Source organism: Cnephaeus nilssonii (genome assembly GCF_951640355.1).
Source record: "Cnephaeus nilssonii genome assembly, chromosome: 11".
Lineage (NCBI taxonomy): Eukaryota > Metazoa > Chordata > Mammalia > Chiroptera > Vespertilionidae > Cnephaeus > Cnephaeus nilssonii.
The window spans coordinates 44,736,743-44,763,549 of record NC_137082.1 but is presented as its reverse complement, the minus strand read 5'-3'; the positions used below and the strand labels follow the sequence as shown (position 1 = coordinate 44,763,549).

Sequence of the window (26,807 nt, the reverse complement as noted above, 5' to 3'; positions counted from 1 at the left end):
TGTTTCAGGCTTGAGGGCTATGGCCTCTGTTGTAACTGCTCAACTTCACCGCTGCAGGAAGTACCAGCCAGAACTATACAGACACTTGCAGGAGTGGCTGGGGCCCAATGAGCTTCATCGGTAGACGCTGAAATGTGAACTTCACCTAGTTTTCCCATGTCGTGAAAAATCAGTCCTTTGTTTCTTTTTCAGCCATTTGAAAATGTAAAAACCATTCTTAGCTGTGGTCATGGTTTGCTGACCTTATGTGGCCTCTCTGTGGGCTACACCTCACCCCGTCCTTCAGCACAAGACAGTGCAGGAGCTTCATGCTTTGACTGAAAGGTCCACCAATGACAACTTGACCAACACAAGGAGAGAAGAACCTAGAAACTTTAGGATAGGGGCTAAGGAGGGAGTTTGCTGGGAACGCTGCGTATGCTGCCATCTAGTGACGTTTAGACCAACCTGAGGCCTTCCCTCCTGGCTTGTCCCAGGGCCTGGAACATTCTCACTTCTCTTCAGCATCTGTGTTCCTGACCACACCCGGTAAGGACTGCAAATCAATTAAACCTAAAATAAGTGTAAAGGTCAAGCATTAGAAAACCTTGATAAATCATTTAAAGTGAAAAGCTTCTATCCATCAAATTTTAAGACCATTGAGTTCAATTTCTACCACCCTTTCCTGACCAAACACTCAGCTTTCGGACAAGAAAGAGAACGGTCGAGGAGGGCCAGTTGCTCGCAATGGCAGGGTAAGGCGAAGCCTGCCTGGGAGTGCTGCTTGCCTGATCCCTGAGCAGGGCCTGTGCCATCATACTCACATGCCCGGAAGATCCCGTGACATGAGCACTAACACGGACACAAAGCAGGAGCGGAGTCCCCCAGTGGTTAAGAGCAGTGGGTTCAGATCCCAGCCCTGTCCCTTAATTGCTCGGAGTCCTTGGACACTTACTTCCCCCACGGTAACATGGGGCAGCGTGTGGACGTCCTCGGGCTGCTGTGAGGCTGAAAGGAGCTAATAGTGTCTGGCCTCTACAGGGCATGAAGGTGTTTGCTACCATTAAGAATTTATTGTGCGCCTGCTATGCGTTCGACACTGAGTGTGTATTTTGCCAAATTTAAGCCATCGCTAACCTACAAAATGAATGGTGTCCCCGTTCTGTAGGAAGTCTGAGAAAGGTCGTGTATACAGTGGGTAGGTGCTGAGAACAGAGCCCTGATCAATGCCACCTCCTGCACAAATTCATTTGCTGACAGCGTCCAATACACAACTGAGTTACCATGTTGCAAACATGACCCAACCCCGATACTCAAGCAAGAATTCGCACCAAGTACCTACTGGCAACCTGGCGGCTCTCTTGGCATTCATTTTAGTGTGGGTATGACTATCACTGTTCCTGCCTGAAGGCAAAGGCCATCATTCTTGGCTTTTGGAGTCTATGCAGTGGTGGCTGGTAGAGGGACAATCTTTAGGCAGATGTCAGAGCTTTAAACATATCAGCAGTTACGTGTCTGTTCTGCTTGCCCCACTACTTTATTTCTTACTTTCTGAAGTCTTAAAACTAATGAAATAATCGATCTGACTATTGGGCCTCAGAGGGAGGATAGGGGAGGGTGGGGGGAGGGGGGAGAGATCAACCAAAGGTCTTGTGTGCATGCATATGAGCCTAACCAATGGTTAAGTTCAACAGGGGGTTGGGGCATCCGTGGGGAGGGGTGTGGGATGGGAATGGGGGGATGAGGACAAATATGTGACACCTTAATCAATAAAGAAATTTAAAAAAAAAACCTAATGAAATATTCACTTAAGAATCAATTTATCAGGACACCCGGGGGTAATAAAAACCTGTGCACAGCAAAACTTGGTGTCCCAGCAGGGGGTATGCACGCGTGTATGCCTATAACCTTGCATGTAGGTGAGAGTGGCTGCTCCTTGAATTTATCTGAGACAGGCGCATGCTTAAAGTCTGGTTCTAAGAGCCCGAGGGTCCCATCTCTGGAAAGGTTCCTTCCTCCCATGTGGCCAAACCCTTCAACAGAGACACAGAAAAGGGACGTTCTGACTGAGGACCTAGCCCAGTCCTGTCTCAGGAATCCAAGGGATGCATGGTTGTTAAGAACATGAGTCTTCCTGTTGCTTTGTATGGTTTTAAAAAGTCATTGTCCTCCATTCTGTTAAGAAGTGCTTGGGGGCAGGAAGCAGTGGGGGGAGGTAAGCATCAGCTTGAGGTTGGGGCCTGGCCTTCATCACTGGCATGTCTGTGGCACTTTTCCCCACTGCACCCTGAGTTCCTACTCTGTACAACAGGGAGAAGGAAGACCCAGTACCCTTCACAGTTGTGCTAACCAATGACCACAGAGAAAAAGTGCAAAGTACCACTGATGCATTTAAGATGTTTATAACAAACTTAGATCGCAATGGCCCAAAGAGGAGATTGCTCAGATTGCCTTTATGGTCATCTGCCTGCACTCTTGAAAGTTCTGGGCACAGGATTACAATCTCAAATGTTTTCTGTCCTATGCTCAATTTTCTCTAAATTAGGTCAGTGGGAAATAGCATCTGCTTGAATGCACTGTCCGTGTCCCCCACGAGGTGGCGCTGCTTCCCAATTAGCAATTCTTTTGGCGAGAGGCTGGCTGAGACCTTTCACAGCGGATGAAGCGGAAGTTGGAGCTGTTAAGAGAAAAAAAGAAACACAATGAAGAACAGCCCGGGCGGGGCACCTCGCCCCACCCCTGCCCCCAGATTTCAGTAGCAAAACAGGATCTCCAGATTGAGGGTGCTGGTGACTGAGGCCTGCGGTTGCTGCCTAAGAGTTGTGGCTGCAGGAAGGGTCTTTGATGCCCACTGTCATGTGCCTCTTCCTAGAGCAGGAGAGAGGAAGGAAGCCCAAAGCCGCTGTACTTCCAAGATGGACAGACGTTTGCACAGAGTTCGGGCAATGTGTCCAGAGGGCTCAGGTTTTTCACAAGAGGGATGATGTGAGGTCGACCTTAAGACTCCAATGTGCTGGGAAAGGACGGTCATGTGAGGGTGGAGGGTGCTGCCTGGGCTCAGACCTGCTTATCCTCCTCGGAATCCAGGGCCCTTCGTTCTCTAACAGCTGACCCCCAACTCCCACCCCAGAGAAGGAAGGTCCGGAGTGCAGCGCCCCCTCTCTGGCTTCCTCCCTCACCTCAGCTCCCGTCTCTAAAAACAAATGGGTCCTTTTGGAGGTGGACAGCGTGGAGGAAGTCAGCATTTTTTTCCTTGAGATAAAAGGATGGGAGGGTTATGGGGCTGAACTACCAAAATCTCAGCTTGCCTCCATCTGGTTTCACCGCCTGAACCTTGGGATGGTTTTGTGATCAGTATGGAGAATGGAAAAGAGGTGTCTTCCAAGTGCAAATGGATGATGCTCATGAGTGCTAGATGCTACCTGTTAAAAAAAATAAAAAAATATTTTACTCAGCGCTTTAATGTTTTTGGAACTTTCTCCAAAAAGATTAATATTTAGCACTTACATAAAAAATTAATAAACGTGGGTTTGCCTTGTAATGAACTTATTCTATTTTAGTACTGAAAAATCAGGACGGTGGGACTGAGCCCATGCACATATAGCCCATCGCTGTCATTAATTGGGAAGCTCTCCAACTAGACTTAATTTCTAAGGACCAGGGATATGTTCTTTTTTTTCAGTGGGAAGAGCTGAAATAATTAACCTTAATATAACGAAGAACCGATTGCTAGGTTCCTCACCACCCAGAGAACCACTGCCTTCACTCTCAGGCCTAATCCTCTTCCACATGTGCCCTGTCTCTTGAACCAGAATCACAATCCTCAAAACGGGCAGGTTTAGGGGTGCAGAATCATCAAAATTTAATTCAATTAACATCTGAGGGCCTTCCTGGTGCTTTTATTTTTAAAACAATAGATTTTTGCCCTGACTGGTTTGGCTCAGTGGATAGAGCGTCGGCCTGTGGACTGAAGGGTCCCAGGTTCGATTCCGGTCAAGGGCATGTACCTTGGTTGCGGGCACATCTCCAGTGGGAGGTGTGCAGGAGGCAGCTGATCGATGTTTCTCTCTCATCGATGTTTCTAACTCTCTATCCCTCTCTCTTCCTCTCTGTAAAAAATCAATAAAATATATTTAAAAACAAAAAAAGAAACAATAGATTTTTATTGATTTCAGAGAGGGAGAGGGAGAGGGAGAGAAACATCAATGATTAGAATCACAGATCAGCTGCCTTCTGCACATCCCCTACTGAGGAGCGAGCCCGCAACCAGGGCATGTGCCCTGACCGGGCATCAAACCGTGACCTGGTTCATGGGTGGACACTTAACCACTGAGCCACACCGGCTGGGCCTGTTGCTTTTTCACTCATTAAGTTGGACCTTTCCCATTTATTACTTCATTCTATCTTCATAGCCATAATTTAAAATAAGCAATCGCATTTTATATCTATGAAAAAATGAAGTTCAGAGGCTCAAGTTTCTATTTGTCTCTTCCATCTCCCCTTTCTTCCCAACTGCCTCACCCTAACCAGCCTCTGAACTTCCAGGCTTTCTTTAAGCTCAGCCATCCACCAGTTTCCTTAAAAACTACTATCAGCATATTTTTCCTCTATTTAAAACTTGGTAACTCCCAATTTTTCATTCAGTCAACTGCAAAATCTCCAGGCCAAGTCTGTTCTGTTGAACCATAAATCTCCTCTTTCAAAATGTTCCCTTGAGCCCAGCCAGTGAGGCTCAGTTGGCTGAGCATCGTCCCATCACCAGGAGGGCGATTCCAGGTCCATGCCTGGGTTTCCAGCTCCATCCCCAGTACAGGGCGTGCAGGAGGCAGCTCAACGATGTTTCTCTCATCAATGTCTCTCTCTCTCTTCTTCCCCTCTCTGAAATCAGCAAAAAAAATATTTTTAAAAACTGTTCCCTTGACTACAACGGCCCTGTCTCCTCCTCCCACCTCCCAATGACACAACTCCGCCACTTCTAGTCTGTGCCCTTCTTTACATTCTCCCCAGAGTGCAACACGCCCCCCCCCCCCTCCTCCAAAACCTGCCCGTACTGTTAGGCTCTGCACACTCACCTGCTCCTCGGAGCCTGACACAAATGCATGCAGGTCAGACTGTGTCCTCCCTTGCCAACCTTCCAGGCACTATCACTGTATCATCTTGGGAGAGTGTCCAGTGATGGACCGAGGGACCTGTCCACTACTGGTGTGAGTGCAAACCTTTTGGAAAGCGGTATGGCGCATCTTGCGATATACTATATATTTATACCATGCAACAGAATATTGTAAAGTTAGTAAAAATGGCTGAACTGCAGGAATGCAATGTCAGGACTGTAAAATCAGACAAGCTGAGGCAGTCACAGAACACCAGGGCACCCTATAAAACCCAACATATTTAAGGGAGGAGGATGTAAAATGTGGGAAGTATAAAATTTATAGTAGTGGTTATCTTCTGCAGTGGGGAAAGGAGGAGGAAGGGATGGGACACAGGTAACACTGTAGGACAGCCGTCGCCAACCTTTCAGACCTTATGGACCACCAGTGGACCGAGAGGTCCGAAAGGTTGGCGACCGCTGGTTTAAGAAAACCTTTGGAGCAGTGGTCGCCAACTGGTGGTGCACGGACCACTGGTGGTCCGAGAGGTCCGAAAGGTTGGCGACCGCTGCTGTAGGAGACCTGTGTGCTAACTTAAGAGGTAGTTCCTAACGTCATAGGTTACTCCTAGGTACACACTTACTGGCTACAGGGGAAAGTTGGTGCACTGTAAGCCATCAAACCCCTGCCCACTGGGGACAGAGGGGACTTAGGTTAGATGGCTCCAGACAAGCATATCCTGAGGAACAACCTGAGGAGCCTGGGCCGAGTGACATTAGTCATTGCCAGGGGACATGAATGATCTACAGATGCTTGGAGAGTGCCTCCCCATAATACCTTACAAATTACTGAGTGTATAAAAACAGACTTGAGACTGGATTATAGAAGACATGACCAATGAAATAGATATTCAGTGCTGTACCAAGAGAGCTGCCAGGAAAACAAAATCAAATTAGTAAATTTGAGAAAGCAAATTAAGTCCTCTACACTCTCAGTGAGAAGGCCTGAGCCAGAGGCACAGCTCCAGGGTGACAAGGACCTGTCCTGGCCACCACATAGCACACAGTGCATGCTCAGCACAGAAGCGCAGTCCCTTCCTTTAGTGGTCACACAGGCAAACTACAGAACCAGGCTGCTTGGGGGATACTGAAGAAAGTCCGGGTGGTAAATAACTTTGGGATTCACTGCCCTCATTGCAGGGAAATAGCGGGTTGATTCTTTAAAAAGAAAAAAATTATGATGTATGACGTTCTCCTATCTTTCACTTTTACAAAATTTGTAATAAAGCACAATTCTTAAGCTGCTTTTCATTTTTTTATTGCTGTTAATTCAAGGAAAAAAGGTTGCATAAAATCCAATCTGTTCTAGAAATATAAGTGGCCTTTCCAGTACATAACATTTCAAATATCAAAGTATATGGTAAACATACAAATAAGGAGAAGGCAACACACCTCCTATGTACAGTACAGTATTTTAAATCATAAAATAAGCTCCATAAAGTACACCTGGCAAGTGATTCACAACGCGGTCCATACGTGGCTTATCAAAACTCTCACTTGAACAACTCAACTGTAGCTTAACAATTAATTTAATAATGTGGTCCAAAAATACCCGGATCAAATAAAATATAATTAATCAAAATAATTTCCTTTACTCAAACTTTTTCTTCTTTTTAAATTAAAGCTTTCATCTACCCCTTCACACCCATCCCTCCCCCTTAAACCCCACCCCTGAAAGAAAGTTTCAAAATGTACATTGGTGCTATAAATAGAAACGCTATCTAGGAAGCATTGGATGAAGCTTCTTTTTCTTCAAGTTTTTCCTCTTGTCTAGCAATCTGTTAGGCTTCTGAACCAAGACCAGGTTCCTTGCTGCGCACCAATGTTGCCTCGCACAACAAAAACCTTTTGTGTCTGCTCTGTCCTGAGGGACAGGAACAGACCCAACCCCCTTACCCCATGACCATACAGCGGCAGGTGCTCATTGCCATTGAATGCAGCAGTCCACAAACACACCCAATCTCCCAGATAACCTCAGTGCACTTTAGGAAATCAAAAATTACCTGGAAGCAGTTTAGTACAGAGATTGGCTTTTAAAAAAACCTTTTTTTTTTTTTTTTTAAACAGCAGCATTAAACTTAGTGACATGACACTGACATGATTAATACCATCTTAACACACTCGGAATTCAGTCTTTCACATTATAATCAAGCACAGTGGTAAACTCGTATAAAAGTGACTTTGCTATGAGAGACAGATTAGGAACAAATACCTGACTTTTGCAGAAATGCAGAGCTTGTTCAGACTGCAATAAACCACACACATTTCAACACAACATAACACTGTAACAGTTGGTGTAGGAAAAGAAGAGATCTTCGCTCAGGTAGTGTCTCAACAGGACACAATGGTAGACTACAAGTAAAATAGGCTGTTGACTGCCATTGCCAACACAAACACAGAGAACAGCATTCACACCAGTTTGTTCACTTTATGTCTCTCTGAGCAACAGGCTACAAAAGTATGATGAAGTAAAAAGTTGTTTGTAAGAAAAAGCTCTTTGTCCACTTCATACATCATATTTTTTCAATTTCATATGGTTTCATTTCTTCCACTTCATTTTTATTTGGAAAACAAGCGTTGCATATACGTATTTATGTGGTGCTGTTTATTACAAGTATATTCCCTATTTGGGGAATTTGATTTCTCCCTTATGATGAAGGTGAAACAGTTTACCCTCAATTCATGTGTAGAGCAGTTTACAGAAGTGTGGGCCAATGCACCGGCCGCACCATGCAGCGTGCCACTGGAACGCAGGGGTGGTGGGGAGAAAGATGTACTTTAGGATGAAAGTGAGAAAAGCTGGGGAAGAAGCAAAGTATCTTTTTTTCAAAACCATACGACTGTCACTAGTGTTGTAAAAAAAAAAAAAAAAGGTCAGATACAGAGTTTTAGAAATTCAGTAAACATTACACACAGCAAGGATTCAGTGTAAAGAAAAAACCACGCATCCATTTTCCTTTTGATAGTTTGTTTGGATGTTTAACATGAATCATACAGATAAGCCTGTTGTTGAACCAGGAGACCAGAGGCTCAAAAGCAATGCATTCTTTTTTTGTTTTGGACATCAGTACAGGAGAAATGAAAAACCCCAACTGCGTAGACATCTCGGAAATGTATAGACAAAAAAACACAAACAAAATACCTTTCCTTTCCTCCCCTCCGCACCCCACCATGACTCCCCACACTTCAGTGTGTTAGGTAGTAGGCAAGCTTTACTCGGTTCAGTCTGCAGAGTCCAACGTGTCATTAGAAGGGGGGAGGGGAGGTGCGTATCTCAGTCTGTAAGTGCCTAAAACGGGAAAGAGAACTGCTAAGTCACTGCTCACAACGCAACACATCACAACCACTACAAGCTATCAAACGGGCATGCTCGGCAGAAGGCATCTTCTGCACTACCACAATTCCAAAACGGTAAATAAAATGACTTTCTAAAAGTAATAAAAGTTCGTGCTCTAAGTTTTACCTAAAGCTATCAAACTTCAGCTTCCTTTAAAAATGCCAAGTATATACTCCCAATTCAAGACTCTATTACTGGGTGATGTCTGGCAAAATGAAAAAAGCCAAATGCAAGTGATAGGTTTGAGGTGTATATGGAATTTGCATCTTACTCGTACTTATTTAAGAACATTTTCTTAGTTTTTTGGTGGTAATAATATTCAATTTAGTTCAAATTCCCTTACTCCCAAACCAGTGCTTAAAATATTTTGTTCCTTAAAATGCAATAGCATTTTATTTAAAACACCTACTGGGCAGGAAAAGAGCATGGGCAATACACTGAGCACGGGCCGGCTAGCTATGCAGCTATATACTAAAATAACTAAAAATCTTACATGGCAGATGACTCTATTTTGTCCTAGTTTTTTAATATTTAAAAATTTGCTTACTTTATGAAAGAGGATTGTAGCTTTAAAAAAAGTGCTGCAAACCAGAGATTTGACATTTCATTGGCAAATTCCCGTTATATTCTTTAAAAAGTGCCTTTCTGGTTTCTTCCTTGCTTGAGAACTGAACTGCTCTGAACTTCCTGGTGCTGTATGACCTGGGTCTACACTAGACTCTGCTGTCTGCACTTTACGACTCGTCACATCCGTAAACACACACACAATGACTTTCAACAGGATCCCCGTGACCAGTAAGGTGGGGAGACACGGGCACACTAAAAGCAAGTCCTCTGGGAGCTCTCATGATTACCTTGTTGACTGGCCTCCATGGACGACTGCTTACACTCCTGTGCAAAGTGTCCGCTTACACCACAGTTGTAACATGAAACACTCCCATTCTTCTTGGGCCCTGAACCACTCGTGTTGGCAACTACACTGGGTGCTGCATATACGGGATAGTATCTCCCAAATCCTGCCACCTGCTGCAGGCCATAGCTGGCTTGGTTCCCCATGACGGGGTCATGCACCAGTCCATTTGCATATGGTGTCGGAGGCAGAAAGAAAGGAAGTTGGTTTCCATTGCTCTGATGTGCTTGGTTGAGGTAGCTGCCATTGCAGAGGGATGGCAGAGGGAAGAATGGGAGTCGGTACACAGGTCCTGGCATTGGGTTAGCAGGGTAATAGTAACTATTTAGCTGAAGGTTTCCATTGGTCCCACAGCTGCACCTTCGCCCACAAGAACCACAAGGACCTGAGCCCACCTGCTGTGGCGGCAACACTGTCCCATTAGCGTTCGTGTTTCCCACAGCACTGATGTAAGAGGTGCTGTCGCTCTGTGCAGTACTGTGTGTCAGAGCAGGGCTCGGGCTGGGGGCGGGGCCTGGGGTGTGGGTAGGAACCGCAGGAGGGACTGCAGACTGGGCCTGACTCATGCCGGCTCCCGCGGACTGGGTGGATGTGGACGCTGTGCTGAGCACACTGGAGTTCTGGCTGGGTAACACACTGGCAGCGAGGGGAGAGCCCGGGAGGGTGTAGGGAGCTGGTGGCTGTGCAGCTGAGAGGCCAGCTGCTGAAAGAACTACCTTCACATTGGTAGGCTGAGGGACTGTCCCTGTGTTTCCCTCAATTTGAGGCACCATTTGATTGAGTCCTACCACTTGGGATGCAGATTTGGTGATGGGGTCCGTGGCAGCACCAAGAGATCCTGGGAAACTGCCCGGGTTATGGACAGGAATGAAGGCCGTGTGCGGTGATCCGATGCTCAGGCTCCCAGCTGGCTGCTGAGGCACATTCAGCGGGCAGCTCTCCGAAGATCCCTGCGGCGGCGGCAGCTTTAGCCTCTGAATCGTTAGGTGCAAAGCAGGAGTGCTGCCATGAGGAAGGAACGCTGAGGGAAGAGGCAGAGGGGAAGCCAGCAGTTCCAGGTGCTTTTCTGATTCGCCAGCAGCAGCTGCCGGTCCTAATAGCCCAACAGGGGTCGCACTGGTGGACTCCCTAATTGCAGAAATAGCAACAGGACTCGGAACAAGCATGCCTATTGTTTTGCCGTCAGCAGATTTGGGGGGAGGAACGACAACTTCAGACTTCTGGGCAACGTGGTGCATGACACAGTGTAAAGTTGGCATAAAAGAAATATGCTGATACTTGGGCGAGTTTAAGGGATCGTCTAGAAGGCTTCCGTTGTCGTTTCCTAAGGAAGCCATTTCCACAGGTGGCTGGACAGGAGCAGCCTGGTTGACAGAGCTGTAAGTTGTAAACCTGGTTGCCAATGGATTCCCAGAATCGTCAGAATTGCTGTCTGTGTCTGAGGGAAACAAATAGAAATACATGTTAACACAATGTTAACTCCCATCTCTCTTGCTGGAAACAAATTTTCAGTCCACCTAAAATGAACTTTGAAGTTTGGAACTGGAGGAAACGTGTCCCCTAAGCTTCCTAACAGCCAAACTGACCCTCTTAATTTTTGGCTTTCTCCAGACTTTATTTTAAAAATATAGAGATTAAAAAAAAATAGAGATTCTGGAAAATGTGGAGACAACAGAAAAATCAGTGGCTGCCAGGGGTGGAAGGTGGGGGAGAGATGACTAGGAGGAACAAGGATTTTTAGGCAGTGAAACACTCTGTGATATTGTAATGATAGACCATGTCATTAATCATTTATCCAAAGCCATTGAAAGTATGCCATCAAGAGTGAACTCTCAGCCCTGGCCGGTGTGGCTCAGTGGATAGAGCATCGGCCCGAACACTGGAGAGTCATGGGCTCAATCCCCTGTCCTGGTGGGCGAGTGTGTGGGAGGCAACCAATCAATGTGTCTCTCTCACATCAATGTTTCTCCCCCCCTTCCTCTCTCTCTTAACAAAAAAAAAATGGAAAAAATATCCTCTGTTGAGGATTAACAACAACAACAACAAAAAGTGAACTCTCAGGTAAACTATGGACTTTGGGTGATAACGTTGTTCAATGTAGGTTCATTCTTGGTAAAAATAAACAAACTATTCTAGTGAGTTATGTTGAAAATGGGGGCGGTTATTCATGTGTGGGAGGAACGGGGTAGATGGGAAATCTCTGTACTTTCCTCTCAATTTTATTGTAAATCTAAAACTGCTCTACAAAAATAATGTCTTTAATAATAAAAATCAACGGATAAAGTAACAAAAGGTTAATTGGAGGCTAAATGACACACAGTGTAAAATACAGAGATTTATTTAATATCACCTTATTACTGAGAAAAGGATTAGATATTTTTAACTTTAATCAATTTTAGGCAATTCACCTGATTTATATTCTGTACTGCCAAACCCATAGTCTTCCTATCTGTCTCACATAAAAAATACCACTTAAAGGAGCCGAATTAAGACTGTATTTAACTCAAATATCTAGAGATCGGGAATATAAGTTTTTTTCAGAATGCAATACATATTCTTACTTTTATATATTTCAGTGGGGTAAAGAAAATTTAAAGCTTTTATTAGAGTCATAAAACAAATGTGCTAGAACACAGGAAGCAGGGCAGGCACGAGAGCACTGCCTCTTCCTGGGAGCAAAACGACATAGGCAGAGACAAAATTAAACTGCACTGGTTTTTATTACTGTATCATACTTATGCTTGCATACAGAAATAACTTCAATCCAGACTTCTCCTGGATTTCCTGACTTTTGGTATAAAGAGGGCAAAACATAAAATCTAATTCACAATGTTTAAATATCATAAAGCCAGATACTGCAATAATATGTACAGAGACCATGCAATTAACATCTCTCTGCTAATGTACTTAAATGTTTATATTTATTAAGACCAAAACTAGTTATATTGAGCTAAGATGTTAAAGATGTTTTTAAACAATACACTAAAAACAAATCATTCAAGTCTTCCTGGAAAATGGTTAAACAGAACCTACTCAGTGACAGAACATCACGGTGTTGTTAATTCAACTATTATAATTTACATCAGAGGGAAGAGATTCAATTTATGAGTAAATGGTTCTAGCATAAACTCCCCTTAATAACTGAAGTGTTTATTGCTAAACTTTACAAAACAAAATGTATCCAAAAATTAGTAACTTATTTAGGGCATTATATCTATATGTGTACCATCATTATGAGTACAGAGTTAAAGAAACATTTAAGTCCCCCCCCCCCCCAAAAAAAAGGCTGTAACATTTTTCAGATGGTCAATTAAATTTATATATAAACTGTTTTTTTTTTCAAATTATAAGAGAAAGTTTATTTAGGAAGTTACAGAGGTAGTAGAAGTGAGCCAGCTGGGCTGTGTAGGCTCAAGAAACAAGTTACAGAAGCAAAAGGAGGATGGTGCTTGGATGCTTGGAGCTTAGGAGAGGGCAAGGCAAAGGTGATGTGCCTGGGGAAGAAGTGGAGGACTGAAAGGCCTGGGCATGCTCCCAAGAGAAGAGCGCATCTAAATCTTAAGCCACAGCAAATGGACCTGTGATTTTAAGTGGTCCTAAAATGATTTTCTGGGCATTGTAAGGGCTCATCTAGCTGTAGAGAGATAGGTCTCATCCTCATTTGTGTGTTGACTTTAAAAAGTACAAAGTCTCAAAACAATACTCCATTAGAAACAATAAGAACAACAAAGCCACATGCTTTTCAAAGAAACCTTTTCATGCCCTTAAAATCAAAGCTTTTTAAAAAATAAATCATAGTGGATATTCACCCCCTTCGGGTTTAGAGAGTCCCATAAGTTTTCATTTAGAGAAGGCTCATTTAGTCACTGATAACTGAGCCTATCCAAAAAAGGGCAAGTTCCTCTAAACAGGCCACCAACTCACCCTAAAAATGACAAAAAAGGGATGCTGTAAAGTAACCCAAGGGTACAGATGTACTCGCAGATCAGAAATGCAGTGTTGCTGTAGACTGTTGGAATTGGGGGTAGAGTCACTGCATGCGACACTTGGTATGACTTGAATTGCAAAATAGAGTGGCTAAATGTATGCGAGACAGCAGCACAATTGCCACAGTTTCTTAGACAAGACCTGACACTGTAACACAGAAGCTCGGGTCTCAGCTGTGGCCTGCCCAGGAGAAGCCACATGTGGTTTAAATGCTGTGTTCCAAGGATCTCCAGAGATCTTGAAGTGACCAGGAGAAATAATTTACTACTGCCCACCAGCACAGGAAACCTGATAACCAAGATGTCACCTATCAGATATCATCACCATGTGTAAAAAATGACATCCTCATTCAAATTATACATTTTTGAGATCTCACTTCTAGAGCAGAGTAGGGACTTCTGATACTCCACTCCTTAAAAGCAACAAGAATGCTGGCAAAAACTGTCAAAATCAAATTTTTCAGAACTCTAGATATTAACGACTTGCAGCAGTCTGAGGAGTATTTATTCAAGAAAAACAGCTGAATCTCAAGAACTGTGGCATTTTACCTGGCCTAATTCTATCTCACTTTCTCCAGCTCTGAAGTAGCTTTGTAACTATCAGTCTTACAACTACAGTAGTTATGAAAACCAGCAGCCTAGCAGCCACAAGCAGCATGGGTTTGGACCTCTCTAAAAGCCAGGCCCAAAGGAATGTCACTATCTGACTGTTTGGCAGCTTCAGTTCACTCTATGTTAACAGCCCTTTACTTACAGGGCATTGGTCACAATCAATCAGCAGCAACTATTTAACAACTTGGCTGCCTGAGGCAGCATTACCAGTTAGGGCTAACAAAAGGAAAAACTTAAGAAGAAACACTGGAGAATGAGATGTCCATAGGGAGCTTTGAAAAGCTTCTGATATATTCTTAGGAATCTAGAAGGTCACACTCATTGTCTAGGGCTGTATGCTTGCCCAGGAAATACCTAAGAAGGCTTTCACTTTTGGCTGTATTTGAGCCTCTGTTTAAGGAGGAATTGAAGATATAATACTTTCAAAAAACAAATACCAAAATGGCAGAGTGTAAATCATAACTTATCAATAATGACAGTAAATTTAAATAGATTAAGCACTTCAAATGACAAAGGTAGGCAGAATGGCTAAAAAATCATAACCTAATTATATGCTGTCTATTAGAGACACACTTTAGATTCAAAGACACAAATAGGTTTAAAGTAAAAGGATGGAAAAAGAGGTACCCTACAAACAATACCCAAAAGAGCTAAAGTGGCTATCTTACTATCAAATAAAAATTAAGAAAAAATTGTTATAGGGACAAAGGATATAATGATAAAAGCATCAATTCATCAGGAAGACATTAAAATTATAAATATATGTGCATCCAATAACAGATAAGTTTTTAATCTTTCTACACTAACTGTACATTTTGTTATGACCGTCTTCTTTCTTTTTTAATTTCGTATGTAGTGAAATGTTAAAAAAAAAAAATCAACATTGCCAGGACCTGCTAAGTCAATGGTCCATACACTCTTTATACCAATTAAATTAAAAATCAATAACGATATTTATGAGAACATAAAATTACTTATGTATGACTGATTTTAAGAGACAACACGTATTACCCTCCACTACCCCCATGTTCACTCCAAAGAGCAAACCTCTGTCTTTTTCTTCTTCACTTTCAAAACTCTCTCTTCCATCATGTCGTGGGCTAGAGGGAGAACTGTAACTCTCTGAAGATGTTTCTCCACATGTGTCATGTCCAGATCCAATGTCCAAATTCGCATCTAAAAATAATAATTCTATTTTTAAAAATCATGTTAAGTAGTTAAATTAAATTCTGAATTGAACCAGTAGAAATAAGTTACATCTGTAATTTTTTTTGTTTGTTTCAGTTTTCCTACAATTACCTAAAAAGCTGGTATCTGACCTAGGTAAAAATTCACTATTAAATCACAATTTTAATTGAAAATAATTTATAAATACATTCTTAAAACAACAAAGGCAGAGGAAAATGTCAATATTATTGACTTTAAAAAAAAATCAGAGTTAAGGTTCTTTGTAGGGTCTTGTCCAATAACAAAAGCATACTGGGCCATTTTCGAAGTCTAGATATTTTAACTTCTCAGAACTTGTTGGACATTCATTCTTTAAAAGACCTCAAGAATAGAACTGACTGCCAAAAATGCCCATTCAGTTAAAATTACTATGCCTGAGTATTCAAAAGGAGTAAAATCCTATCTAGTGGACTGAGTAGCTCTTTTGAGTTCTGCCTAAAAGCCAAGGTGACACAGAGGCAGTGTTGGGGGTGAAGTGCAAAACCTGTCATGATCAATTAGCTACATCTCTTTTGAGTACAGAGGCGAGATTATTGGTATACCTAGATTTGGACATCCCTGCTCTATCCCTAATTTAGGGTATTGTCTTATTCATTTCTGTAAATCCATAGTTTCTACCTTGCAACAGCATTCAACTTGCTTAGTGAATAGTTTAGTGCATAAATCCCCATAAGAGGGATTTCAGAGGGACCTTTTAGAACTATAGATGAGTAAATTATTTCCATGGCAACTTGGTAAAACCAATGAAAGGTAATAACTATTAGTCACTTGGACAAAATATGTGTTAGAGAAAAGATATGGTTTGTGATGACCAAGTTAGTTGACTAAGCTGTGCCTTTTGAAGTGAGTAAATTTGCAGCAATAGTTAAAAGATGACCTAGCCTAGCCCATCTACAATAGTGAATAAATACAGAATAACAAATAAAGTCATTAAATATTGCTAATTCCTTTTGGAGTAATAAAATGCCAAACTACCATGGGAAAACTGAACAAAATCTCATGAGGCTGTAAGTGGCTGAGGAGTTATTGGGCAAGTAATGATTTTACAGAAAAGTAACCTTGGAGTATACTTATCCTATAAAATAAAAGGCTAATATGCAAATCGACCTAACAGCAGAATGACCAGTCACTAAGACGTGCACTGACCACCAGGGGGCAGACGCTCAACACAGGAGCTGCCCCTGGTGGTCAGTGTGCTCCCACCAGCGGAATGCCACTCAGCGAGAAGCCGGGCTCACAGCTGTCGGGCGCAGCAGATGCAGGTGTACATCCCTCAAGGGGTCCCAGACTGCAAGAGGGCACAGGCCGGGCTGAAGGCCCCTCCCCCCTCAGTGCACGAATGTTGTGCACCGGGCTTCTAGTGTACAATAATAGGTTTTGAATTACCAGTCACGGTGTGACCAAGGGATGCACATCATCACCAATGGCCACGCAGAGACAAACTTATGTGCCATAATGGCCAAAACCTGGCATTAAATTGGACTAACAAAATTGAAACCTCTAAAACTGTGGCACATATGGAAATTCTGCATATAAATATTTCAACCAGCATATAACAAAATTAACAATTTAAGGATTAAGAGAATCAAAAAGTCAACATGATAGTCTCAAACCAAAAATGACAGGCTAAAAAAGAAACCAGTGGGTCAGGTGAGCTGAGATTTGCTCACTAAAACTCAGACAGTGAAACTACAGAATGTGTGTGCGTGTGTGCTTTGAAAGCAGCTATTTCTCAAAATGACACAATTTTAAAAATTATTTTCTTTAGATTATATAGCTAGTAAACATTCAAATCACCAAATTATCACATATTAATTTGTAGTTTTCAAATAACTAAATACATAAATCTAAATCTACACTAAACATAATTTTCTCTTTTTGATCATCTCAAAGGTACTTAGGAATTGTGTAGTCTTTGGAATTTTTATGAGAAATTTTATGTGATACCCTAGAATCAGAAGGTGTGAAGGTGAGGATATGCCAAAGGATATTCCACAAATTGCCCTTATAAATAGAGATATAAACTTCTTTATTTGTTATGATGTCTCACAGGGTAAAATATCATGCAAGAAGACAAAAAGCAAAAACTTACATTAGCCACTATTCTAACAATAAAAATCCTGGTTATTAGTATATATGAACAAACAGAAATTACACTTAACTGTTTAGGTACATCAGACCACAATTAAAGAAAGTCGGAGACATTTAAATCACTAAAGCCTTTTAAAAGAAATTGAGAAGTCAACCATCTCATTCTCCCCAAGCTTTTTGGTGCCACAATCAGCAACAGAAGAGCGGGGTGGAAGAAACACGGGTGATACACTGGAACAGAGTTCTTAATAGTGTAGACAAGGTAAATCATACATCTCTTCAGCAGAGAGAGTTAATGCATGAAGTTTTAAAGCAAAAACACTGTAAAGAATACTGATGATGACCAGCACTGAGAGCTTTTGGAGAGGCAGCAACACAGAGGGGGACGGTGAGGGGTTATTTTGTTCCTTTTTTGTACCTTTAGAATTTTAAACTATATGAATGTATTATTACTCAAAATAGAAGTTAAAATTTTAAATTAAAAACAATACTTATCTTAAACTAGACTGAATTATTTAAATATCTGAACAACATACAAATCAGAAGTACCCAATATTTTCAGTTTCAATCCAGTATCCACATTTTATGATATGCATAATTGTTCCATAAAAAAAGAAATCAAAATATATCGTTAGTTTACTGAATGCTTTAGGTAATTCCTTGATACCTTAATATTTTAAGGAGAAATAACAGAGTTTTTCATAAGTTGGAGACAGAAACATCTGAGCTACACATTTGACATCAATGAGACAAGTTGTACAAAGTATATTTTATTTATAATTATGCTCTATAACTGTAAGTATATTTGAATCAGTGACATGTATATACAAGATAAAACAAACAGAATAAGGTTTATCTTAAACATCCTGAAGTTGTACTTTTATAATATTTGAAAACAGAGAAAGAAATTAGAACTTGAGATATTATTAAAAAGTTCTTAATAAACTTTATAGCATATGTGTTTTTTTAACTTAGACTAGTGAAAAGGAACTAAATTATTGAACACCTATGTACTCGGTGCTAGCTAAATTCTTTCACAATAAATTTTTTACAATCTGGTGAAGTAGGCATTATTCCTGTTTTACAAATGAGAAAACTAAGGCTTCAGAGAGGCCACACATTTAAGAAACCAGTGTACAAGATTCACACGCATATCTGTCCAAGATTAAAATCCACACATTTCTCCTCTGAAAATATGAAGCTAAAAAGGAGAGAAGTGTCACAAAGTTCTTTGGTGAGCACCAGTTCCCAAATTATGTGAGAGACAAGAGAGAGTGATCTTGTGAGGGTGGTATATATAAGGTGGGGCAAAAGTAGGCTTACAGTTGTGAGTAAAACTGTAAAACACAGTTTTTCTTGTATTATTTACTTATTATTTTTCCATACAAACAACTGTAAACCTCCTTTTGCCCACCTCTGTATTTGACAAGAGTTTCAACTGAAGAATGACCTGATTTATTATATATGCTTTAGAAGACAATATGGTGGCAGTGTAGAAAAAAACGTGAAGGAGGCAAGGACAGACAGGGAGACCTGGCAAAAGCTATTTCCAATCATCCATTGGCAGAGAGACCTTTTGTCTTATTTCAGCTTTTTCCTCCTCCTTTTAGCTGCCATCACCACAGGAAACATCAAAATGTTAAAACATACTCCTAAACAACATGGTTTTTTTTTTCCCCCAACATGGCTATTTCCCCCAAAAGACAGCTAATTCATTCAATGAGTTGGTCCGATGATTTTATAGTCAAAATTAACCACATTTCCTTTATTCAATCTCTCTAAACAAATATCTAGCTAAAAAACACTCCATTAAAAATATTCTGGTTATTTATGTTGCATCTCACCTTAATGTAGTAACATTTGAATAACACCTCCATTTTAAATCCTTATTTGTGCGATCAGTCCAGTATTAGGTACACAAATGCACAAAACATTCTCCTAGTAGTCTGTGGGCTTGTATTCTTTTTTATCTTTACTATTAATAGTAAAGGTCAACTGACAGAAAAGTTATCAATGAACCATATCTCAGTCAAATGAACACATAACCTTTCACCTAAAAATAAAGGGATCTTAAAATAACAGTGGGTAAACGAAAACCACACAAATCTAGTACAACAAGAGTATGAGGGTCTGAATTCCTCTAAAGTACCATAAAACTCTATAGGACAGTCATTAAACATGAAAAAGTGGTCAGATTCTAAAAATGACTTTCTATAAGAATGGGTCCCAGTTGCCAGGAGGGTGGGAAAGGCCTGCCAGGTCTCCTGGACCTCTCCTCTGGAGCAGGGACCAGCTTGAGACGGTAACAGGCGAGGAGGCTGCTGGCAGCAGAGGAGAGAAGAGCTGGGTCAGCAGAACTGTAGTAAACTCCATGGCTGAGTCATATTTCCTACATTAATGCCATTAATTAATACTTCAGAACTGTTTAATTCAGACACTGCTATTCACATCAACACAGGATAAAAGCATGTCAGGATTTAACATAACAGCTCAATTCCTACTACAGAAGATATACTAAAGACATTTCGGCGATGGGTATTTGAAATAAGTACAAACATTCTTACCTTTCACAGAACCACCCTGGGCATGCTGAGGTGTGGAGAGTCTAATACCATTTATTCTACTATTCAATCTGTTGTCAGTTTTCTTAATTTTCTCTCTAAACCAAAAGTATACAAGTTACCAACATTTTTATAAGGTTCTGCAGAGAACACATTAAGTACAGTAGTATTACTAAAATTCCCCTCATTTTTATAATTAAAACTTTTTTTAGTAAGGTATACTCTAAAAGCAAGATTTGATGTACAGTTCTGAGACTTTTGTCCCTCCAAACTGAATATAATATTTGACAAGAGCTTTATTTTTATGACTTGCATATGTTTATTCTGCACTAAAAAATAAAGCCCAGAGGTAAAAATATAAAGAAAACAAATGGAAAAATACTACTTATACTACATAAATTAAATGTGCCCATAATCAAATGCTATATGTTGCCCTTTCTTACCAATTTCTATTACTGGAGAAATTAAATTGAACCTACTTTTCTACTTGTGGCTTTCCTTTCTTCTTATTTATTGAAGATAAGCTTCGTTTTTCACTTGAATGCTAGTGGAGAGAATAGAAAGAAATCAGACTAAAGTTAACGCCTCAGTTTGGAAGGTATCCTCTCATTCTGCTATCAAGATTAAAATGATACATTCCCAGTTGTATATTCTAATAGATTTTTATTTTCCAACTTATTTTTGAAGTTACCTACCAGAACCACTAAGATTTTTATAATCCCTGACAAATACTTAATATTGTTAATCATGAGAAGAAAAATATCTATTTAATATTTTGCTTTTAAAATGGACTTGAATTTTCTTCTGACTACATAAAATACAATCAAGTGACTTGCTATAGGTTTACTTAGTATTTTCTTAAAGTTCAGGTTGGTAAAACTGTGATACACGACTTTGTCAACTCTAACAAGAAAAAGTGTGCAGGTGCTGAAGGGGAGGCAGAACAAGTTTAAACGATATACTCTGAAAACAGGCCATTAAGTAAGTATGATTAAGATAACATACACTTTCTCATAAAGCTTTAATGCTTTAGTTCATAAACATTCCAAGTAAAGGTTAACATTTGGATCTGAGTATTGTCCAGAAATGAAAATCTGGTTAACAAATCTATTCTTTAGAGAGAAAGTGGTTCTCTCCATGACTGCACCAGCAAGCACTCTCCCTGCACCTGGGGTGCCATATTACCTGAACACATTTGAGAGCACTGTGCTTTCTGATCCCACCATACCCTAAGGGAGCGAGTATGTCCTCATTACACTCAGGAGGGCCAGCAACTGGCCCAACTACTCATAAGGGAAGGTCAGCTTCAAAATTCACATCCCCAGTAGCAATATAGTGACAGAAATGTAAATTAATTCTTTCAAAAGCAAAAAAATGGCATAACAATTTAATGTATCCCTACTTAGAATTAATGTTTTAGGCATCATATTAAAATGTACTAATTTTTTGAGCAATAAAAGTAATCTAAATAAACTTTTTCAGGTCTCAGAAGAGCTTAGATCATATAAACCAATTAAATTTGAAGTCTAACACAAACATTCCTTCAGTCATTCTTACCAGATGTACTCTCTGACATAATAATGCTTACAGAACTCGATTCTTACTGAGTAGCAATGCTTTAACCATATGGCATGAAGACAAAACAAAGCCCCCATAAATACCTGGTCAGCTAAGGCTGCACAGTGCTCCGGGTGCTGAATGGGGGTGCAGCTTTGACTCCTCCAGTCCACAATGCCATTCTCTTCAGAATACTGCACAGACAGCCCATCCAATGGAGAACAACTTGTACCAACGGTGCTATCAAAAAGGAAGTTTATACAAGTATGAATATCTGTTCTCAATAATCCAACCTACTGTATCATACAATGAGGAAGCTATAGTAACCCTTTCTTTACTATATACAGAATACACTACAGGAAACAAGTATACTATGAGAATAAACCAGTATATAGCTATCTTACCTATTTAATAATAAACCCCTGTCTCTAAGGAGATTAATTAACAGTTGTATATTGTCTTTAGACTGTGCAATGGCCATCCAGCACCACTTATAGTTGGGGTGTAACCCCAATCTTGAGAGAATCACTAAGTACTACATACATCTAAGGCATGAGAAGGGACAGGATGTGACTGAAAAGGAACAGACAACAGAAACAGACACAAAGAGAATCCAGAATGAAGTTACTGTGGGTGGATTTTTAAACAATAGTGCTTAACAGGATCAATGATTACAAGAATACTGTGAAATATTAAAAAAACCCAGCCCGGCCAGCATGGCTTGGTGGCTGAGCGTTGACCTATGGGGCCAGGAGGTCAGGGTTCGATTCCAGGTCGGGGCATATGCCCAGGTTGCGGGCTCAGTCCCCAGTGTGGGGCGTGCAGGAGGCAGCCGATCCATGGTCCTCTCTCATCATTGATGTTTCCATCTCTCTCTCCCTCTCCCTTCCTCTCTGAAATCAATAAAAATGTATTAAAAAGAAAGAACCAAATTTAAATTCTAGAACTGTAAAATGAAATAAATTTAAGAAATGAATGGATAGATGAAAAAAATCAGATTAAAGGAAATATAGTCAGAAGAAAATAGACTGGAGCACTGAGAGAGAAAAAATATGAAAAATGCAAAAAAAAAGTTTAAGAGATGTGGGACATGATGAAAAGTCTAACATAGGTACTCCAAGTCTTAGAAAAGGGAGGAAGAGAATAGGGCAGAAGTAATATCTGAAGAGATAATGGCTCGGACTTCTCTAAAACCAAAAAGTATTAAGCTTCAGACTCAAGAAGCAGAATTCATTCAAAGAAAGCTACAAACATATTGTAGGAAAACTACTGAAAACCAGACAATGAGAAAAATCTACAAAGAGCTTGAAAATGCACACTAACTTCCAAAGAGCAACTATAAGATTAAACAATGGATGCCAGCTGTCTTAAATTTGAGTTTCCCCTAAAAACAGAATCTGAAATGTCATAGTTAATCTGGGGGGTGATCCCAGGAAACAGGATCAAGGAATGGGTGAATGAAGTAGGAGAGGAAGAAAAACCAATGTGAGGGGTCCATTACTGAGGGTGCCACTATAAGCAACAGCAGCTTAAACCAGCTGTGACCTCTCAGGGTTATCTACCCAAAGGACAGGAAGCTGGAGCTCCCCCATCAGTTGAGAACTGATCCTGCCCCCCAGGCAAATTAACTTGTACCTCTTGAGGGCAAGCAAGGCCCAAAGAATCTGCAAAAGCCCTGAGGCAGAAGGTGGAAACTCTTGTGGTACGCTTGTGGTGGGACAATAGTAATGTGAGGGGAGTCAGAAATAATATAAATGACTGATTTTATGTAATTTGCAGAAGAAATCAGAGCTGGGCTGAGGAGATATGATGTAAGGGACCAAAGGCATTAGATTGGAAGACAGTAAAACTAAAGGTATACCTCGGAGATATTGTTGGTTCCAGACCACAGCCATAAAGCAAATATCACAATAAAACAGGTCACACAAATTTTTTGGTTCCCCAGTGCATATAAAAGTTATGTTTACACTATACTGTAGTCTATTAAGTGTGCAATAAATAGCATTATGTATAAAAACACAAGGTACATCCTTAATTAAAAAATACTTTATTGTTAAAAAACTAGAGGCCCAGTGCATGATTACATCATGCACATGTAGGGTCCCCTAGGCCTAACCTGCCATCCAGGCCATATCCACTGCCCCGCAAAGCCTAGCACGCTCCGTGGACACTGCTAGCAGCCTGCTCCCCACTTTTGATGGCAGGGGGTCCACTGGTGCCGGAGCGGACAGACACCCAGCTTCCCCGCTTTTGCTTTCGATCGCGGGGGAGCTGGGTGTCTGTCCTCTGGTGCACCAGGCCTTTCAAAAGCCTCCGGCAGAGGCTTTTGCCCTGGTGCCGGAGCGGACAGACACCCAGCTCCCCCGCTTTCACTTTTGATCGCGGGGGAACTGGATGTCTGTCCGCTGGTGCCAGAGCGGACACCCAGCTCCTCGCTTTTGATGGTCGGTGGCAGGATGTGGGCTCGCTGCCCCAGAGGCCCCTTCTGTGCCGCAGCACAGCCATGGCGCAGACACTGAGCTCGCGCCGCCACTGGCGACGCGAGCTCAGCGTCCCGCCGACCCAATCGGCCACCCCGAGTCCCGCCCCCCCACGCCTCCTGGCCAATCGTGGGCATAGCGAAGGTACGGTCAATTTGCATATTACTCTATTATTAGGTAGGATGCTAACCACCATCTGAGCCTTCAGCAAGCTAAAATCTTTATGCTGGTGGAGGGTCTTACCTTCAATTTGTACATGACACAATATCTGTGAAGTGCAATAAAATGAGGTATGCCTGTAGAGTTTCAAAGTGCTAACAGAAAATAATTGCCAACCTAGAATTTTATACCCAGGAAAAATGTACATCAAAAATAAAGGCAAAATAAATATTTTTATAGATAAAAACAAAGTGAGTTCATCACTGGCAGATATGATTATAGGAAATAACTCAAGGTTTCTTCAGTTAGATGGAAAACGAACATTGATGGGTAACCAGACACACAGAAAGGTATGAAGAACAATGGAATGGCCAATACTAAATTAATAAAAAAAGGTTGCATGAGGTTTAAAATATAGACAGAATTAAAATACATGACTGCTATAGTTTGTAAGTTGGGAGAAGATAAGTGAAGTAACTGGAGATCTTCACATGGTATGTGGTACAAGTATAACGAATATCACATGTTTATAAGTTAAAGATGTACAATATAATCTCCAGGATAACCAACCACTAGAATAATCAAAAGACAATGTATAATGATCAAGGCTAATAAAGTAAAAAGAATTTTTTAAAAAAAGGAGGAAAGGAGAAAACAGAGAATATATACAACAAATAACAAGCAAATAATAACATGGTAGAATTATAGCCAACTATTTATCAGTAATTAAAGTAAATGGATACTGATTTAAAATGCACAGACATCTCTCCTTTTAGGAATTAGATACTTACTTCATTGTGGGACTCTTCCCGGTGTGTTTCTTATGGATTATGGTGTGCTGTAATACATCTAGAGTGGAGGAAAGAAAATTTGTTATACTAAAGGCTTCTGCAAAACTCCAACAGGATCATGCAACTAATTTATGTGACTATTAACATTGTTGACAGACCTTGCAGAGTGCTTTTCAGAGAAAATTCCTTAAAGAATAAGTTTTTCAAAAGATACAATAAGTGACTGAATTTCCTTAACTACCCTCTAAAACTATGAACGTTTACTAGGAGCATGCTACTGCAAAACTGTAACATTCAATTTTAAGCTCCTTTTTTTAAACAAAAAAGTGAAGTGCCTCAAATATTAAAAATATACATCTATTAATATAACACACACCCATGTACCCACCTCCCAGATGTCTCTATGTCTCTTTTTATTAAGAAACAAAATATCACAGAAGCAACTGAAGGCCCTCTTCCATTCAACTCCCTCTTTCTACCGAGGTGAACTAGTGAAAATATTTCAGTGACGGTTTTTATTTCAACTACCCATATATGTATTCACAAACACATTCAGTGATGTTACATGTTTGAATATACTATAATTATGTTAAATGCCATCTAGCATGAATATGAATATGTCACAATTTACTTATAACTTTATTAACATTTAAAGCATTTGTGTTAATATCCATTTGCTAGTACACATAATGGTACCTTGAGAACCTTAGTCTCTGTCCCCTGACACATGGACAATTTTCACAGAAATAAAATGGCCAGGCAGTAGCATAAAATTAATTACCTCTAAGTTCACTACACAATGTCAAATTTCTGTCCAAAATAGTTGTGACAATTTATATTCCCATCAGCAGATGAGAATTCCCATTACTTCATATCCTTGATGTCAGATAAAAAATGTTTGCCAATCCAAAGAATGTGAAAGGATATCTCATTGCTTTTATTTTTAAAACTAGAGGCCCGGTGCATGAATTCATGCACGGGTGGGGTCCCTTGGCCTAGCCGGCAATTGGGGCTGTCTCGCCCAGTCCCTATGGGGGCCAGCCAGCCAGGGAGGGACTGCATGAGGGCTCCAGGGCGTGTCTGGCCCTCTCACCCAGACCCCAGCAGCAAGCTAACCTACCAGTTGGAGCATCTGCCCCTTGGTGGTCAGTGCACATCATAGCGACTGGTCAAGCAGTCTACCGATTTTATTTATTTTTATTGAATTTACTGGGGTAACATTGGTTAATAAAATTATATAGTTTGCAGGTGTACAATTTTATAATATATCATCTGTATATTGTATTATTATTTTTTAATATATTTTTATTGATTAGAGGAAGGGAGAGGGAGAAAAAGATAGAAACATCAATGATGAGAGAGGGTCATTGATTGGCTGCCTCCTGCATGCCCCCCTACTGGGGATTAAGCCGGCAACTCAGGCACGTGCCTTGACTGAAAATCGAACTGTGACCTCCTAGTTCATAGGTCAATGCTCAACCACTAAACCACACCGGGCAGGCAGGTCATGCTTCATCTTGTCAAGAAAGCCTTCTTATCCCAGATATTAATGTTTAAATGTTTAAGTTTTATATTTTACATATTACATTAAGTTTATATGTTATATTTAATTTGTCATTCACATCTAATTATATATATACTAGAGACCTGGTGCACGAAATTCATGCATTCAGGGGCGAGGGGTCTCGCAGCGTCAAGCCCCCACCGGCGCCCGCGGGACCTCAGGCCTCGGTGCACGGAGCCGCAGGACCCCAGGCCTCAGCATGCAGAGCCGTGGGACCCGCCTCCGCGACACGCACACAGCGTCAAGTCCCCACCCACCCATGCACGCCTCGCTGCACATGCAGCCCTGCCCACCCATGTGCCTGATGTGCACACAGCCTCCTGGTGATGGGTTGTTATGGCATGAGGGCATCATGGCATGAGGGTGTCACGACCACACAGGCTTTTATTATATAGGATAGGATT

General features: G+C 41.0%; 1 protein-coding gene across 5 annotated transcripts in view; it reads right to left on the bottom strand.

Annotated features, from left to right (window-relative positions):
- Positions 1 to 6,370: 6,370 nt before the first annotated feature.
- The window catches only part of ZCCHC2 (zinc finger CCHC-type containing 2), a 47,807-nt gene continuing 27,370 nt past the window's right edge, over positions 6,371 to 26,807 (bottom strand). The window contains exons 8-14 of one of the 5 annotated variants that reach the window (XM_079784924.1): positions 24,840 to 24,897; positions 21,514 to 21,649; positions 20,332 to 20,396; positions 19,856 to 19,950; positions 14,985 to 15,164; positions 9,320 to 10,813; positions 6,371 to 8,417 (exon numbers count right to left, since the gene is read on the bottom strand). In XM_079784924.1, the coding sequence (XP_079641050.1) occupies positions 8,350 to 8,417; positions 9,320 to 10,813; positions 14,985 to 15,164; positions 19,856 to 19,950; positions 20,332 to 20,396; positions 21,514 to 21,649; positions 24,840 to 24,897 (2,096 nt within the window). In that variant the 3' untranslated portion in view covers positions 6,371 to 8,349. The remainder of the gene's footprint in view (positions 8,418 to 9,319; positions 10,814 to 14,984; positions 15,165 to 19,855; positions 19,951 to 20,331; positions 20,397 to 21,513; positions 21,650 to 24,839; positions 24,898 to 26,807) is intronic. The other 4 variants (XM_079784925.1, XM_079784926.1, XM_079784927.1 and 1 more) reach the window with 4 other exon arrangements.